At 38.0% G+C, this 18054-nt stretch overlaps 2 protein-coding genes across 5 annotated transcripts in view; both read right to left on the bottom strand.

Annotated features, from left to right (window-relative positions):
• LOC110025444 (alpha,alpha-trehalose-phosphate synthase [UDP-forming] 1) overlaps positions 1-14985 on the bottom strand; it is a 73292-nt gene extending 58307 nt beyond the window's left edge. The window contains exons 1-6 of one of the 4 annotated variants that reach the window (XM_020725925.1): positions 14849-14985; positions 13615-14049; positions 13256-13353; positions 12773-13161; positions 2406-2520; positions 2120-2221 (exon numbers count right to left, since the gene is read on the bottom strand). In XM_020725925.1, coding sequence (XP_020581584.1) covers positions 2120-2221; positions 2406-2520; positions 12773-13161; positions 13256-13353; positions 13615-13993 — 1083 coding nt within the window. In that variant the 5' untranslated portion in view covers positions 13994-14049; positions 14849-14985. Of the gene's footprint in view, positions 1-2119; positions 2222-2405; positions 2521-12772; positions 13162-13255; positions 13354-13614; positions 14093-14195; positions 14309-14848 lie in introns of those variants that run through there. The other 3 variants (XM_020725927.1, XM_020725926.1, XM_020725928.1) reach the window with 3 other exon arrangements.
• Positions 3849-4491, bottom strand: LOC110025445. The gene is made up of 2 exons (XM_020725930.1): positions 4099-4491; positions 3849-3907 (listed from the first exon to the last, which is right to left on the bottom strand). The coding sequence occupies exons 1-2, from the start codon at positions 4489-4491 to the stop codon at positions 3899-3901; spliced, it is 402 nt and encodes a 133-aa protein (XP_020581589.1). The 3' UTR covers positions 3849-3898.
• Positions 14986-18054: the final 3069 nt, after the last annotated feature.

Raw genomic sequence — 18054 nt, forward strand, 5'->3', positions numbered from 1 at the left:
AATTTATGATAATATGAAGCGAAACTCTTTTTATCAAGAGTATTCTTGGGTATCCCCCAAGATGTAATTAACCAGTAGGAACACGTTCCTCTGGAAGTGCTCTTGACCCCAGCACAGATACATACACATGACTTTCTGGTTACGGGTAGTATATGTAGATACTTCTTTCGCAGATATTGGTTTAAGGTGCCTCCGCCGGATCTTGTTTGGGCGGACATTCTTGACCTATCCTTGTGAGGTTTATCGCACGTAGACTCTCCACGTTTTACTCTCTCTTATTTGTCTTTTTACGTATGTTCCTTCTTATTCGGTTCCTCTCTTCTTCGAATCACTAATTTAATTCGGGAGGGAGATTTATTCGAATGGGGGAAATATACGACCATCGATAAGCTGACAACTCCCTTTAAAATAAAAAAAAAGAAAAAAACGAACGGAAACAATGGACTAGCCGGCTGAAGACGCAAGACTTGGCTTTCCTTGGTAAGCTTCACTGGGTCACGTCACTTCTTCTATTATCCGCGAGATGTCTTCGTAATTCATGCTGACACATTTTTAATGTACACCCCCAGTTCAACGTCAGTGAGAAGTGATCAAGAATTGGCCATAACCACTCCAATTCTATGGTGCACTCCTGAATCGATCAATCACCCTGTACCTCTGTTTGTATCTCATGTTGAATCTAGAACACCCTCATGTGGTTCTCCATCCCATCATAAATTCACTTCAGTTTTACCCAGATGTCCTTCACCTTTCATATGTCATCTATTGAGGATGCAATTGACAAAAACATCGAGTTGAGTAACCAAGTGTAGATTAAGGTAGTGGCTCCACTTATTCCCCTCAACATTGTCATTCTTTAGTTCGTCCCCAATCAGATATCTCCCTAGCCTATTCCCTACTACAGTCTCGACCAGACATGACCAACTCAAATATGTGGCCAGTCCATGAAGCATCAGATCCACAGAAGGGAGCTCTAACTTCACCTACATCGAAGCATGTGTTAAAGTAGTGGCTCCCGTAAAGACGCTAACTCACTGTATGAGCTCGACCAAGATCTTCAAAATTTCAAGATCTAGTTTTCCCGGAAGCTCCAATCCTTTATATTCAGCATTATCTCCATCTCCTCACATCCTAGAACACAAGAATTCAAGTCTATATCACACCCAAATTTGATCCTTCGCCTCTGTACACTGCGATCACGCCGTGGTCTCTGGAAGTCGTGATCTCTACACTGTGATCGCGTCGTGGTCTCTGAAAATTGTGATTTGTATCTACTGATCCATCATGGTCTTTGGAAGCTATGATCTATATGTTGCGAGCATCACTGTGATCTCATGTCGCGACTCGTTTTCTCACCGGTTCTAGGTAGGAGTAGTGATCCTGTGCTGCGATCGTCACGGCGATCCCATGCCTTCCTAGTTAGTGTGATTGTATCGCGGGGTTGTTGTCCTTGCTAGCTCTCATTGAGACGGCTTTGTGAGGACTGCATGCAGATCCCGACGATTGAACAACACCAAAGACCGTTGCGATGGCTGCTAGGGTTAGGGCTCTAATACTAAGAAAAAAGAATTGTTGAAAACCTCCTTTGTACATTCATAGATGGGCTTAAATATGGTATTACAATATTTTACAAATAAGCCCCTAGCCTTCTTCAATATTCCCATTTTACCAATAGTACCCTAAATTAGGTCCAATTCTCAACAAGTTCGGTTATGAAGACACATGAAGAATTACACATCTTACATGTATGATATTGTTCATTTAACTTCAAATTTTTATTTGTGGGCTTGTTCAAAAAAATGAAAATTAATATCAAACCAATAACCAAAAAAAGTGAATATTGGGAATTTAAAAATCGAAAATCTAAATGCCTTTTTGAGATCAAACCAAATAACTCAACCTCCTTCGGTTCAGTTTGGTTTTTCACTTTTAACCAAATAATGTGCACCCTTACTATTTTGCATGAAGCAAAAAAATTTTAAGAAAATTAAGTCTGACTTGAAGCAAAGATTAATGAATATCCTCCGATGGTACATTAAGCAAAGATGAATCAACTCATTTGAATTAGATTGTTAAAATCATCACAAAAGAATATGTAAGAGAATAATTACTTTCATACCTTACGACCAGCAAATCTTTGTGTCAATTCATTGATGTGATATTTGACCGCTGGAAGCTCAAGTGCCCGCTGAAACCGGTCAGAGTCTATCCCAATAGGAAACTATCGAGTTTTTCAAACGTGATATGCATGAAAAAAAACAAAATAAATAATAGGAAAAGATCATATTACTCTAAAATACATTAAATACATTTATGGATTGTAAAGATCCGAATAATGAAGTTATTAAATAAAGTGAATGCTTGACAAACATATGACATGCCAAAATTAGAGAGCTGGACCATACCGCAGCAACTCGTGTCAGTTTTCCTTGGTCTTCCACTCCCTCTGGCGTGCCTTCAAGTCCCAGAATTCTAGTGCAAGCACTCACAAAATGTCGTGCATAGTCATATGTGTGAAATCTGAATTACATGATAAGACAAATAGTAAATTTAGTGATAATTTATTATGATTCGCTAAAAAGATAGCCCATCTTTAAAGTGCACGTAGAATTCTTCTGAAATTTTTCCCACATAACGGGAAAATTATTAAAAAAATACACATCATAGTAACTAATAGCATGATATAAAAACATCTAAAAAGAATAAATTGTGGAATCCAGATCATTAGGGAAATAATTTCCTTCAGAAAGGGAACAACTTATGATCCATTAAAAGGCAATACCGATATACCTTAGAGGAGAGAAAAATAAAATCTGCAATCCTTATCTAGCCTAACAAATACATTCCGCACACATAGATAACTCTTGGATATTATAGATCATTTCTTTTCCAGCAGTCGTTATCATTACCAAAAGATTTAAATAAAAAAGATTCAACTCTCACCAACGGCAAATTAATCCAGATGAAATTAACTTAAATAATCGGTGTTCAAACTCCCATACCATCCACACAATAACGAAATAGATGCTTTAGAAACAATCCCCAAAGGCTTATATAAATAGAAACATATTGGGCAAAGCAGGTAGGACGTGTTCAAACTCCGATACCATCCACACAATAACAAAACAGATGCTTTAGAAACAATCCCCAAAGGCTCATATAAATAGAAACATATTGGGCAAAGCAGGTAGGAAGGGCATGCAACTGGGTAAACCATACAAGTCTTAATAATTATAGAGTTCGCCACATTACAAAATCTCACCAGTCCATTTCAAGAATCAACAAAAAACCACTATTCGACCTCTCGTTCACATGTTTGGAAATATAGAACAACCATCGAAAGGACAGCAATAATTCAATATGCTTTCAGCATCCATCCAATCACAACCGCAGAAGATAGCAGTTCACAGCGTTCATAACCATCTATTATAATGTGAAAGAATTGAAACAACAAAATAAGTTTTCCCTCAAGCATTCCATTTTTCATTTCATGATCATGCTTAAAGCTCCAATATTTGCATTAAATAAATAATTGCACTGACGCGAATTGACCAAAAAGATGGAAATAAAATCCCCAAAAATGTTGATTTTTTAAAGTTACCGGAGTTAACCAAAACTCCAAGAGGGAATCAGATTTGTATTATGCAAAAGAAAAAAAACCTATAATACAATCAAAACCTCAAGACAGGAAGAAAACACAACACAAATATCTCGTTAGGGCTACGCAGGATTGCAGTGGGTGTACAGGTGAAGTGGCTCGGGTTGGTGGACGGCCATGTTAGTAGTGTAGGTAGGGAATTGGTAGGTGAGAGGAGTAGGTTGCTGGGAAGTTGGGGGTTGACCAGGCGAGGGGAAATGGGATTGATGGTCGACTAGAAGGGGGCCTGTTGGAAACAGGTTACGGCACCTGCGGCTGAGAAGAGGAGAGAATATGCGGCTGGAGGAGGCTAATGACGGGATGGAAGGTTGGCGGCTGGAGTAGTAGGGTATGGGGTGTAGGCGGCAGTAAAAGAAGGCTGGAGGGGGAGAGGGAGTAGATGACATGCAGTTCTGGGGGGTAGCTGTGGTTGGGGGCCTGTTGGAAACAGGTGCCGGCACCTGCGGCTGAGAAGAGGAGAGAATATGCGGCTGGAGGAGGCTAATGACGGGATGGAAGGTTGGCGGCTGGAGCAGCAGGGTATGGGGTGTAGGCGGCAGTAAAAGAAGGCTGGAGGGGGAGAGGGAGTAGATGACAAGCAGTTCTGGGAGGTAGCTGTAGTTGGTGGCCCTCGGTTTTGGATGCCAAAAATAGACAGACGCTGATCTGGAGTGTAGCGGCAGAGGTGGAGTCCTGAGGCTGAAGGTGGTGGGCTGCAGAAAAACAACAGTTTTGCTTTTGCTGAACTGTTGAGACAAGGAATTCGACGCCTGTTGTGACAGAGGGATGCGAGGAAAGGGAATGTAGAGGATAATCACTACTTCAAAGCGAGATGCATCAGGAGCCCCGCTCATTCTCGGATACAGTCCTAATAGAGAAAACTGGGGAGGCTGACGGCTATCCTAACAAAAACACAGCAAAACTTCATCCTAAAATAGAAAATAACATACTTCTAATAGAAGATAACTAAGAGGGGGAGGCCCCTCCCATTGGGAGGCAATCCTAGCACATAAACAAGAACGGGTCAACCCCTAAAATCCCTTGGCTGAACTGGTTCAGTCATTCCCCGTCCGGTTCAGCCCTCAGGGAGCACCGCATTAGTCTCTTAGGGTTGGGGGAGCTTCGACCTCATTCGTCGAAGCTTATGTCTGCACGTTGATGGCGACAATGTTGCTAGAACCTGCCGAGGCTGAAGGATCTTCGACTTCAGTCCTGGTAGCCCCTGGATCCTTGGGAATGCGATGCGGTGAAGTGGAAGACATCAACCATATCACGTCCAAATGCGATACCCTTACTGCGGTTCTTCTAGTGCTGCAGTGTTGGGGGACTAACATCCAAATTTTTAATAACTTTAATGATATTTGCAGGTGGCCGAGCAAAGTTTTGAGAGAGCAAAGTGCAAGTGGAAGAATTTTCTACAGTGTTGCGTACCAATGTTGGAGAGCAGGAAACACAAAGAAGCATGGCAAATTTTATGGCACTTTGGTTGTTATGGCTTCGACCGTCCTCTCATAACTTATGTGTATTCATGCATACCCCATTCAGGAGCAATGGCACATCTTTCAGCTTAATAGGTTGTTATTTTCTCCCCACTGGTGTTACCCTCGGTCCGATTAAGGCCAATGTGGATGGGGCACTTCTACCGAACAATCAAGTTGGCTTGGGAGTGGTGATTCTAGGTGAAGCTGGCCAAGTTTTTACTGCGGTAGGACATAGTTTTTACACTGGGATAGTTTGAGAGTGGAGTTGGGCACGATCTCCTTTTTGGGCTAGCTTCTTCAGCCGTGGAAGATGGAAACTAAAGGCATGATTATTGAGGGCAGCAATGAGTACTTTTTTCTCTTCTTTTAGACAAGTTCCTTTTTGTTTTTGCTCATAGAGAACGTGGCAAAGCAGCTCATTTTTATGCCCAACTTGCTTAGGATAGAGGACTTTTGTTTTTTGTCTTTCGTTTTTTTTGAAGGGAGGATAAGTCTTTTGTTTGAGATGCTCATACTTATAACCCTGTTTTTTTTAGCGTGGTGGAGGTTGATGCCAACCACACTACGCTTTTTGTGTAGCTTTTATAGTTCTTTTTGTAACTTTTGGAATTTAATGCAAAATGCACACCCGTCATGGATCTCGCTATCAACTGCACTGCCTCCCAAAATACCGAAGAAGTTTTCTTCACTTGTGAGCATACATCCATATTGATCCAACATTCTGAGAGTACACTACTAAACTGAGCTGAACTTCGTGTCACACATCATCTCTCAAATGCTCTCAAGGTAACCCAAGGTTGACTCAACCTGATCTGAAGTGAGAGTAACTTGAATCTCCCCACACGGTGGTGGTCATGGAGGTAAGGTATCGATCCTGAAGTCCTAAAATGCTCTCTGTCGTGACTGTCTCATGTTTCGAATTGATGTCTCAAACACCAGACTTAAAATAATAGCGTTTAACTTTTGGTTATTTCTTTTTGAATAGTTGCACCATGGATTTAAAAGAAGATTTTTATCCTTTTTTCTGGAAAAAAAATTTGTGACAAAGTCTTTTATTTTGGGATTAGGAAGTTGTCATGGAAGATATCTCGAGGATTGAATCATTGATCATCACCGTCATTCTTCCTTCTTCACCTTGTACGAGAGAAAATACCTCATTCAGATAATGTAGATTTTCTCTACTTAAAATATGGATTCGAATTCAAACAATTTCATTATTAAGTCATTCTAGAAACTCAAATATTCACTCTCGCCCCACGAATTTTTTAAGGATCACCTTGAGATCTTAATAGTAATCCAACTATAAGCAGTAAACCTTAATGGCATCAAAATATTCAATGAAAAAAATATTATTTTATTGGGTAGTGGTAAGCTTTATCTTAATTTTATAGATGAGTGCAATATCTTTCACATTGCAGTATCTTTCACATTTGATGTAGAAGAACATTAAAAGCCCACTAATCTCCGAAAACAAATTGTTCCGTACCCATATCATAATCATTAAATTAGTTTCTTCTAGAAAGTAAAAATTTTGGGCCTTTAAGCACCAGCAAAAAATCTACAAGTTGTTGAATCTTTCTCTTTTCCCATTGAAAGGTCTTCATGATTTTAAATCATTTAAGATATTTTTTTTTCATTCGAGTGATAAGATGCTTGAAATATCTGGACTTTCTCATTTGGTCTGATTTTTAATATTAGTCAAGGTTGAATCCTTTGAAAGAAAGTCAAATAAACCAAGATAAAGTGATTAGAAAGAGAATTTGGCAAGAGTGGTGAGGTTGAAAGTGAAAACCCTAACTTTAGAGAATAAGAATAAAAACTAGAAATAATATCCTAATCTTGCTCTAATACCATGCAAAAAACTGAACCATCAAAAAACACTTACAAAAATCTTAATTTAATTTTTTACAAGAGGAAAGATATATACATATATTAAATTGACAGAGGAAAAAACTTAGGGGTTGGAAAGATTCTATATAAAAGCACAAAAATTTCAATCCGATGGTCATAAAAAAAACAACATTAGAAAGCCTCGATCCGACGGTCCTATAGAAAAGCACACGGATTGTAATATGAGGGACATAGAAAAATAAATTCAATAGTACAAAGTGTTGAGTATTGTGAAGCCATGTCCACTTCTCTTAATAACGGTTTTTGCATCTATGGAATGTATTTAATGTATTTAATTACATGTATCTCTTTCCTTGATGACTTCTCTCGTTTCGCAAAATCAGAAAAAGATCCTAAATTCTCTTGCTCGATTTTTTTTCCCCCGCTTGCTTCTTGGTCTGCTCTTTCACCTCCGCTTCTTGCGATAAAAAGCCACGACAAAAGGAAGGGAAATTGATTTTCATGCGTGAGTTGAATTTCACGGGACAAGCCACTTCTCTTTTTTGCGTTCCTTCTCTATTTATTCCCCTTCAGTGGCATAGGGGTAGAGAGGAGAGAGAAAAAGATGAGAGAGAGAGATTTCTTGTAATAGTCGAAGTTATCTCTATGGAAAGAAACTTCATTTTTCATTATTGGGAAAATATCCGGAAAAGATGGATGAGGCTGAATTGAATCTGTTGAATTGACAAGTTCTGGGAGTTATTCGATTAACTCTGTCGAGATCCATTGGACACAACGTCATCAAAAAAAGGACAACTGCAGATCTCATGGCAACTTCGTCAAATATGTACAAAAAACCATCAGCGAATAATAAGGTAAACTTGATTGAAAAGTTATTCAACTTAAGGATAACGGATAGTATGTTTGTCGCACAACATCTGAATGATTTTAATACTATTACAAATCAATTATCGTCTGTTGAAATTAAATTTGATGATAAGATATGTGCACTGATATTGTTGGTCTCATTGTCAAATAGCTGGAAGTCATGAAGATGGTTGTTATTAATTCTACAGATAAATCTAAACTGAAATAAGATAATATTCGTGATTTGATTTTGATTGAAGAGGTGCGCATGAAAGATTTTGGCGAGATCTCAGGTTCAAGTTCAGCACTAAATGTTGATTCTATAGAGAGATCACAGAATGGGAACTCAAACAGAGGAATATCAAAATCAAAGTACAGAACTAAGAGCAAGTCAAATTCTAGTCCGCAAGCAATCTGCTGGAATTGTGGAAAAATTAGACACATAAAGAAGAACTGCAAAAATCTCAAGAAGACAGAGAACTTCAATGTTAATGTTGTAACTGAAGAAGTGCAGGACACACTATTGTTTGTAGTTCACAGATCTGTTGATAATTGGATATTGGATTCAAAAGCTTCTTTACATACATGTTCCCACCATAAGTTAATGCAGAATTATGTTGCAGGCGACTTTGAGAATGTATATCTGGCTGATTGAGAATCTTTGAACGTGATAGGGATGGGAGACGTTGACATAACACTCTCTAATAAGATCAAATGGACTTTCCAAAATGTCAATAACATTTCTGACTTGAAGAAAAATCTCATTTTTCTTGGCAACTCGATGGGTGTGATCATTCAGCAGTGTTCTCGGATAGCACCTGGAATGTCACAAAAGGGGCACTTGTACTGGCACGGGATAAGAAAACCTAAACACTATATATGACCACTGGTTCAATTAACAGTGTTGATACCACCACTGCAGAGAGCACAACAGATTTATGGCATTGCAAATTTGGTCATATGAGTCAGAAAGGTATGAAACAACTTCAGTCCAGAGGCAAGCAGCCAGAACTGAAGTCAGTTGATCTCAGCATGTATGAGAGTTGCACTATGGGGAAACAGAAGGTCAGTTTCTTGAAATGTGGCAGAGTATCAAAGACAGGAAAACTGAAACTTGTACACAAAGATGTGTGGGGACCTTCTCCAGAGGCATCTCTTGAAGGCTCTCGTTACTATATCACATTCATTGATGACCATAGTAGGAAAGTATGGACTTATTTCTTGAAGCATAAATCTGATGTATTTAATGTGTTCAAAAATTAAAAGGTCGTGATAAAGACAGAGATGGACTTAAAACTGAAATGTTTGAGGTATGACAATGGTAGTAAGTACATTGATTGTAGGTTCAAAGAATATTGTGAAGTTCAGGGTAACGGAATGGAGAAGATCATTCCGGGGATACCACAGCGAAATGAAATTGCATAACGTGTGAACAAGATCATTAATGAGCGTGCTAGAAGCATGAGATTGCACGTCGGACTACCACCAGCATTTTGGGTAGATGCGGTCAGCAATGCAGTTTACTTGATCAATAAGGGGTCATCTGTTTCATTAAATTGTGAATTATCTGAGGAGATCTGGAGCGAAAAAAAGATCAAATTTTCTCACCGGAAAACTTTTGACTATCTCTTATGTTCTTATTAATTTTGATGCTCGAAGCAAACTTAAGGGTAAGTCAAAAAAAATTATTTCATTGGTTATGGAGACGAGGCATTTGGTTATCATTTCTGGGATGATCAGGACCAAAAGATCATAAGAAATAGAAATGTGATTTTTAATGAGAAGATCATGTACAATGACAAGTTCAACACAGTTTCCGATGTCACTTCCTACGAATCCGAGTTGATAATGTTTAATGACTTACCAAAGGTCACAGTGTTGGGCAGAGATGTAAGTGATAAGGAGAGTGAGTCCGGTGCACCCATACTAATTGTTCTGCAGTCAGTTGCAGAGTCATCCACCCCTATAGTTACAGTTCGCAAGTCAGTCAGGAATAGATGTTCTTCTTAGCATTATTCACCAACATTGAACTACATTCTGTTGACAGATGGTGGAGAATCACAGAGCTATGAAGAAACCTTGCAAGATAAAAATTCGAGCAAGTGAGAACTGGTCATGAAAGATGAGATGAATTCGCTGTTAAGAAATCAGGCATGAGAGCTGACAGAACTTCCACCATAGAAGAAGACATTGCACAAAAAGTGTGTACCGGGTGAAAACTGAGCATTATAGCACTAAAAGGTACAATGTTAGAATTGTAAAAGACTTTCAGCGGAAGCAAGGTATTGATCATTCAGGGATCTTTTCTCATGTAGTGAAGCTCACAACCATCATAATGGTATTGTCTAAAGTTGTCACCGAAGATTTATTTCTTGAGCAGTTAGATGTAAAGACAGTTTTTCTTCATGGAGACCTTAAAGAAGACATCTACATACACCAGCCTGAGGAATTTGTAGCACAGGAAAAGAAAAACTCAACTTGCAGACTGAAGAAGATTTTGTATGACCTAAAAAAAGCTCCTATACAGTGATACAATAAATTTGATAAATTCATACAAAATGAAGGGTACACCAGATGTCAGACAGATTATTGTTGCTATGTCAGACATTTTGACAATTCTTACATTATTCAACTATTATCTATTTCCTTGAATGTATTTAAAGCTTACGGTGAGCATAAAAATACAAAATGAGTGTTTAAATAATGTCCTAATTAATAAGACTTAAAAATTCGCTTAATGGAATTCTTATGATATTATATCTAGAAAAAAATTAAGTGTTTTTCGATTTGTTAGTTGATAGTAATTGATTCAAAAAGTATTTTTGGGAAACTAAAAATAATTCAATCACACCATATTAAGAATTTTGAGACCTATTTAGGCTTAACAAGAGAGAAATTAAGAGAAGGGGCAAGATTGTTAAAGATTAATAATAATCCGACCTTAAAATGATATTTGCACTTCTTTCATTACACTTATATAATATTGTTAGAAAATCAAGGAGTCCCACATGAGAACTATAAATATAATTGAGTATTAGTTAGATATGTGATTACTTGAAGACAAATAATAAATAAATTTTGGAAAATTTATATGAAATAAATTTACATAACTTTCTTGTTTTAAATGTCATATTTTTCCCTATTTATCATGATTTTATGCTTGTGAAAACATTTGGTAGTATTTTACAGGTTACAAAGGTTCACAACGCATTGTGGAGCTTTATCACAAAGGGAACAGAGTAGTGAATTGGCCTATTATGCATTATGCGGCGTCATTACATCGGGTTTGATATATGATCGGCATAGTTACGTCAAGCCTTAGCATAATTAAGACGACCTGCAACATAATTATGCCAGGCAAGGGCGTCGCCACGCCGCGGCCTGGCTAGGCTTAATTTAGCATCTTTTGCATGGCAAATTTGGCAAGTGATAGATAAAGAGAAGCTTTGAGATGCCTTGTGCAGACTTAGAGAGGATTCTTGGGTCATGAAGTGATGAAGTGTGCAGACTTAGAGAGGATTCTTGGGTCATGAAGTAGAGTTTCATTTCAAACCCTATGGTTCTCTTCCTTCTTCCTTTTGGGAGGGGATTTCTGAGGTGTTTTTTTCCTTAAATTGGAGAGTTTGTTTGAGAGAGAGACAGAGAGAGAGAGATATTAAGGGTTGTGTAGAGAAATCGTGGAATACTTCCTTGTATAGCAAGGATTCAATGTATTGCGAATAATACTTGGCTTGATTTTAAGTTTGTGTATTCTCTTTCATTTGTATCTTCATTGTATTTAATGAAAACTTTTTCACTTTTCTATCTCATATCTCTTAGTTAATCCTCTTTCATGCTCCTCTAATGTAAAGATGGGATATTTCTTGTTGTTTCGCCGAGTTTTTTTCTCTTAAACGTCTTTCGTGTCTTTGAATTTCATATGTGTCAACTTTCCGGATAGAATGTTAAAATCTTTGGTGACCTAAGACTTACAACCATCGCCTAGATGAACAAGTAGGTTAACATATAATAGTATAGTGAAATAGACATATTGTTATAAGGAAATTATAATCAAGATAGGGGGTCCAGAAAATCCTGAGGTTTTTAACTCTTCTTATGACCTATATGTAGGCTAATAAATATTGTCCCTAGTTGTCAACTATCACATAGGGGAACTCATAGGAAAAACATAGAGAGAACACTATACCAATGTCACAGGTACATAGCCTCATCATCTTAGTAGGACTCAAAGTTGCTTCGTTTATCATTTTTTTATTGTGCTTTTAAGACTGTTAGGATTTTCATTCCTATCACTTCACACTTCAAACTAGATTCAGTGGTTTAATACACAAGAACTTCCTCAGAAATATTTTGATAGCAATACTAGTAAGATCAATAAGCAGACTATTTATCTATATATTACTTAATAGATAAGTACACTTGTGTAATTGACCGACCTGTCTCACAACAAATTTCGAGCATCATACTCCACAGTCAATGTTAGAATTTCTCGACCATGCATGGATAAAGTTGTGGTCATGAAAATCCTAGACACTCATTGTGGGAGTCTCATATAGTAATGTGCATACTTTGTTATTGACGTTTAGTTGAGGAAACTGCCCTGAAATTTTTCATAAGCATGTATTTGTGTATTCATACATATGAATAAAGGTGTGTGTTCTCTCCCCAATGCCCGAAAATGTAAACCTTTGCAGCCTTTTAAAAAAAGAGGATAGAAAGGGTAATTTGTAGACATTCTAATTCTTAATGTTTAGTCTGTACAGTTGTGAGGCATTTTAATAAAAAAAGAGGATAGAAAGGATAATTTGTAGACATTGTAATTCTTAATGTTTAGTCTGTACAGTTGTGAGGCATTTTGCACAAAATTTTCTAGCAGTTGAATAAAACGTCATGCAATTCAAGGTCATGTTGCCGGCAAAAAATCTCAGGGTTATCATAAGTGAAAAAATATACTTACCCAACTAAATCAGCAGCAAGAACAGATCTAAGAAGCTCTAATCGAGATGGCAGCGTTCTGTGAATCTCTGATGAAGGAAAAGGAGTGTGAAGAAACCAACCAACTTTCATATTGCTGTTATAGTCCTTCAGGCATTTTGGAAGATACATAAGATGGTAATCATGGCACCAAACAACGTCCCCCTCTTCATAATGTTCATTCACAACATCAGCAAACATCTGGTTAGCCCTTTTATATGCATCAAACTGAGATTGGAAGCTGCGAGTTGTTGCAAGCCTATCTTCTTGAGGAAGTCCAAGATAATGAAAAAGTGGCCAAAGGATATTGTTGCAGTAACCATTGTAATATTGATGTACTATTTCTTCATCAAGAAAAACCGGAATGCATCTCTGCCAGAAAGAGAAATTCATTCGCATAGTTATATTTCTTAATCCTTGCCGCTAAGATAAAAAAAAAAGTAAAAACTCTAGAATGTTAAAAGACCTTCTCAGCCAGTGCCTTTCTAAGTGCCTTTTGCCCAACTAAATCCGGCACATTTACGCCAGCCCATCCAATCCATTTAGCATCAACATCCTTAACACCTGCATAGGCATCAAGGCAAGCCAATACATTTTCAAATTATCATGCATGCAAGACATACCATTTTTCAAATAATTTTACATGTTGCATGAACTGGAATAGATAAGAACAAGCAAACAGACTCTACAAGGCAAAGATATAACTATAACTCCCAGTTACAAGATCATATGAACACAAACCTCAGCAATCAGAATTTCTATGACTCGTAAATCCATACGAAGATAAGTTGCTCACTATAAAGGAAATAACTTTGATACGCTTACCAAGAAGCGCACTGACAAGGCCGCCAGCGCTGACCTCCAGTGACCAGGAATCCTCACCACGCCGGCATGCAGACACTGGAAGACGATTAGCCACCACTAACAGTCGTTGCTTCATGGTCTTCCCCTCTGATGGCCTAAATCCATTTCCAAATATCCTAGAAGCAAGAGGGGAGGCCCCCAACATCTCAGCTTCATGGACATCAGCCACTCCCATCTCATCTTTAGGGAGGAACTCGGGACTGATACTGTTAATCCACCTGCTGTCAGGTGCATCGTAGTCATCGTTGCTGTAAATTTTGTTGAACTTCCTGAGTTCCCTTTCACGAAGCAGCCTATCAACCCTGGTTTGGCTTCGACTCGTGTACTTGTTTCCCAGCATATGGAGACCGCCGGAGGGCAGCTTCACAAACCCAACAGCTTAGATGAGCCTCTCCACTGCACTTTTTTACAATTGAATGAAACATAAACTAATAAGAATCTGAAAATAACCAAAAAAAAAAGAAAAAATCAAAATTTGATTCACGCCGACTAGCAGCAAGACTAGCAGCAAATACTGTAGTTTAGTAAGGAGAAAGCGTTACGGTAACAATCGAAACATATGTTTCTCTCTCCGAAAGATAAAATTCACGCCATTCCGGCTCATGCCACAGGTACAGAAGCAGAGAACATTTAAAGCTAGTTAAAAAAGAAACAGGATTCTAACTGATAAGCAAGCACGATAAAGGAAACAAAAACAGAGATAAAACGAGAAGGTTTCCTTTTTTTTTTTTTTTTTGAGGGGAAATTATGCCCAACCCAATGGGCCACCGTTTCTTCGCCGAGAGAACGACGTTGACAGAACACTGGAAAATTTAAAAATCCCACCAGCATTGGAGATCACCGCAGCAAAAATGGTAAAAGGTGAAAAAGGGAGAAAGTAAAGAAAAAACTGTAGTAATTTCATCTTAAACTCGATTCACCTCCATATCCATACACAGGCAACATTCAGTGTTATTAGGTAAAAAACAAAAAACAAAAACTAGATTCTAGTTCAGATAGCAGTATTAAGCCCTCATTCTCTTCCATCTCTCTCTCTCGATCAATCGTCCGACGAAAACGTAGATTTCAAACGCGATGAAATGCAAAATTTAGAAAGAAGTAAATCGTCGGAGCGTTCGGCAACTCGCCTAGATTTTAAGTGCAAAAAGATTTGATACAGAACACAGAAGAAACGGAAGGGCAGAGAAAGATTCACCGCTTCATTTCCTCCTTGAATCCATTCCTGCGCGCCTTAACCCGCCCATCAACAGAGCAACCCGCTTTCTCCTCCCTTTTTTCTGCGATGAATTAACGAAGAGAGGATAGGAAAACAGAACCAATATGCAGGTTGCCCGTGCGACATGCATATCAAAATCTATATATATATATAGTAAGGCCGGTGGAACCAGCCGGCAAATTTTCGGCGTTTTGATTGGTGGCATTGGCCGGCAACTCGGCCAAATTGGCGTGTTGAATGATGAGTGCAACCGGTTCTTGAATTGGATTTGTTAAATGCCTTGTCAGGCCCGGCCAATAAGTTATGTTTGGTCTGATTATGGTTGGAATGGTAAATGATTCGATTTCAAGTTGAGTTGGAAATTAACCCGATGGATTGAGATAGGCTTGAAATCGATTTGTGGCTTGTTATATTCTATTTAAAGCCAGCTTGGTACGAAATTCAATCAAGCTTGATGCGGCTTGAAATCAAAACGAGCTAGCTCAAATTGAGTTTTTTGGATCCGTTCAACTCGAAATCAGCTCAATCCGACTCAAAATTGAAACTAGTTATTCAAGTTGAGTTTATTTGAATTTGTTCAGGCTCACAATCGAGTAGAAATTGACCGGTGAGTTCTTATATTCAATTTTATTTGGCATTATGTATATAATTTTTATAGACAAAAACTATTTTGAGCTTATCTAGAGTTTGAGCTGATCCATGTATAGCTCCAAATTAGCTCGAAAAAAATAGATTCAAAATTTTTGTACAGTTCGGCTAGTTAATTTTGATCCAAGCAAAAATTTAAATTAATTTTTGAACGATTAAAGATCTTCGAGCTAAATTCACAGCCCCAGCTCAAGCTGAACTCATCAATTCATGCATCAGATCATTTAAATTTTATTAATATAGATATTTTGTTTCTAGAGATATCCTAGCATTTAGAAGAGTATGGAGCTTTATTTTGCTAGGTATTTACATAAATACCAACCGATTCTTATTTAATATTACATATCTACTACCAAGTTCTTCCACGGTAAACATATCCACCACTCCGCCCGTTAAAGTTTGCCAACAGGATCACGATGCAGGAGTTGAAGCTCTCGAAAGCTGGTGGGATGTTGGTGTAGGAGTTGAAGCTCACGAAGGCGGGTGTGACGAAGTGGGAGAAAAATGATGCTTACCTTCCTCAATGATTTCAGGTAAGAGCGGATCGGAAAGAGGAGAAAGATGAAAGTTTCGGAGGACTTCGTACAATGTGATCCGGTCTTTGCCTTCCCTTTGAAGCTTTAGAAGGTCTTTGTACGTTGTGATTTGGTTCTTGTCTTCCATTTCAAGCTCGTGAATGTGGGTGGGAGGATTATGGTATGGTTTTGAGTAAATGTGGGGTGGAAGGAGGAGAGAGAAGAGAGTTTCGAATGTCTTTGTACGCTGTTGTTGAACTTTTATTTGTCTCTGAACTTTTATTTGTCCATCAATCACATTCAAGGAATAAAACGTAACTAAGTGTACATTAGAAACACATTTACATGAATCTCGATTGTTGAACTTTTATTTGTCTCTGAACTTTTATTTATCCATCAATCACATTCAAGGAATAAAACGTAACCAAGTGTACATTAGAAACACATTTACATGAATCTCGAGGAGATCCAATGAATAAAAGGACAAATGAGTACGACTAAAGGGGGCCTACAAGTAGAAGACCAAAGGGTTAATAGGCAGAAGATCAAGAGTCCACGGGCTGAAAACAAAGGGTTCATTAGCGAAATACCAAAGGACCTACCGGACTACATCAATCCCACCTTAAATTAGGGCTAGAAGTCAGTCGGGTGCAGGCCACCCGAACCGAAGGCAGAAGCTTATCAAGCTGAGCAAAGGCTTCTGTGTGCCTCGATGCACAACCCAACTTAAGGGAAGAGTTCATCATTTACAATCATCTCATGGGCGCCCTTAAGATTCCTCATCAAGGGTCGATGATTGATCAAAACATAATAAACGAAGCATCCCAAAGGATCCCCTCATTAAGAAGTGAGTTGTCTATAATATTACGGTGATTCACCCTCTTTCTGATAGCCTAGACTTACTTTGTCAACAGAAGTTTCTCATCTAGGTATCCATAGTCAACAATCAGCCCAGAATAGTCAACCGACAAAACCAAGCCGATTAAACTATGTTTGGCCAGCCCAAAGACCATTAAAGGTCGATCGACAACAACGATTCAGCACATTTAGACAAATTGGTCTCTCCGAACCAAGACCAATTGATTTCAACCAAACGAATCATATGGTAGCCGTGCCGAAGGCCTATACATATAAGATGCCTAAAATATCTCGTAATACCCTCATAAAGCAAAGAAAAGTATGTAACTTCATATATTGTACCCCCTGTTTTATAAATAATTGGATCATTTCCTAAGAAATTACTAATCAATCATTCATATTATTGTTCATTGATGTGCACTTCCCTCTTTCTTTATCTCTATCATGTTTTACACTCTATTTATTGGGTGTGATTCATAAACAAAATCGAATTCAATGCTCTAAAAAGTGTGGTGAGTTTGTATCATGCCACAAATAATAAGAGGAGCAGCACATGGAGTAAAAATCCCAACAGACGCCAACAATATGGAGTGCACCACGGAGTTTGTTCATCATCAAATTTAAATGCTAAAAGGTCACATGATGGATGCCCTCAAGGAAAATTTGGCTCGGGGAAGGGAGCAGAACCTTCTAGAGATAGGACCGGCGCCCAAAGATCAAATGGCATCCCTACTTGTGGAAAGGAAAGAAGATTTTTGGTACTTTGATAGTGTTAGGTTGTCATCGATATATAAACAGTGATTCGGGTGCACTGAGGTGCCCCACTAGTAGAGTGTAAATGAGTTGAACAAGAGCGACCCCAGCTCAGCTCGTGTTCTATTCATTAAAAAAAATAGTGTTCTAGTTCAGTTCATTTATATTTTGAATACAAAATTTATTCATGTAAGGCTCCTTTGCTTAACAAGTCGAACAAAGTGCCGTATAATGTTAAGAATAGGGGCAAAATTTAAATCTTTTTATTTATATTTAAAAATTATTTAAATATAGCTTAATATATTTTTATTCTATTTTTTAATTAATAATTTTAATTGATTATAAATCATTGTAGCTTTGTAGACAATTAATTTATTTAAAAATAATACTCATCACTATATATATATTGAA

Source organism: Phalaenopsis equestris, unplaced genomic scaffold, assembly GCF_001263595.1.
Source record: "Phalaenopsis equestris unplaced genomic scaffold, ASM126359v1 Scaffold000297, whole genome shotgun sequence".
NCBI lineage: Eukaryota > Viridiplantae > Streptophyta > Magnoliopsida > Asparagales > Orchidaceae > Phalaenopsis > Phalaenopsis equestris.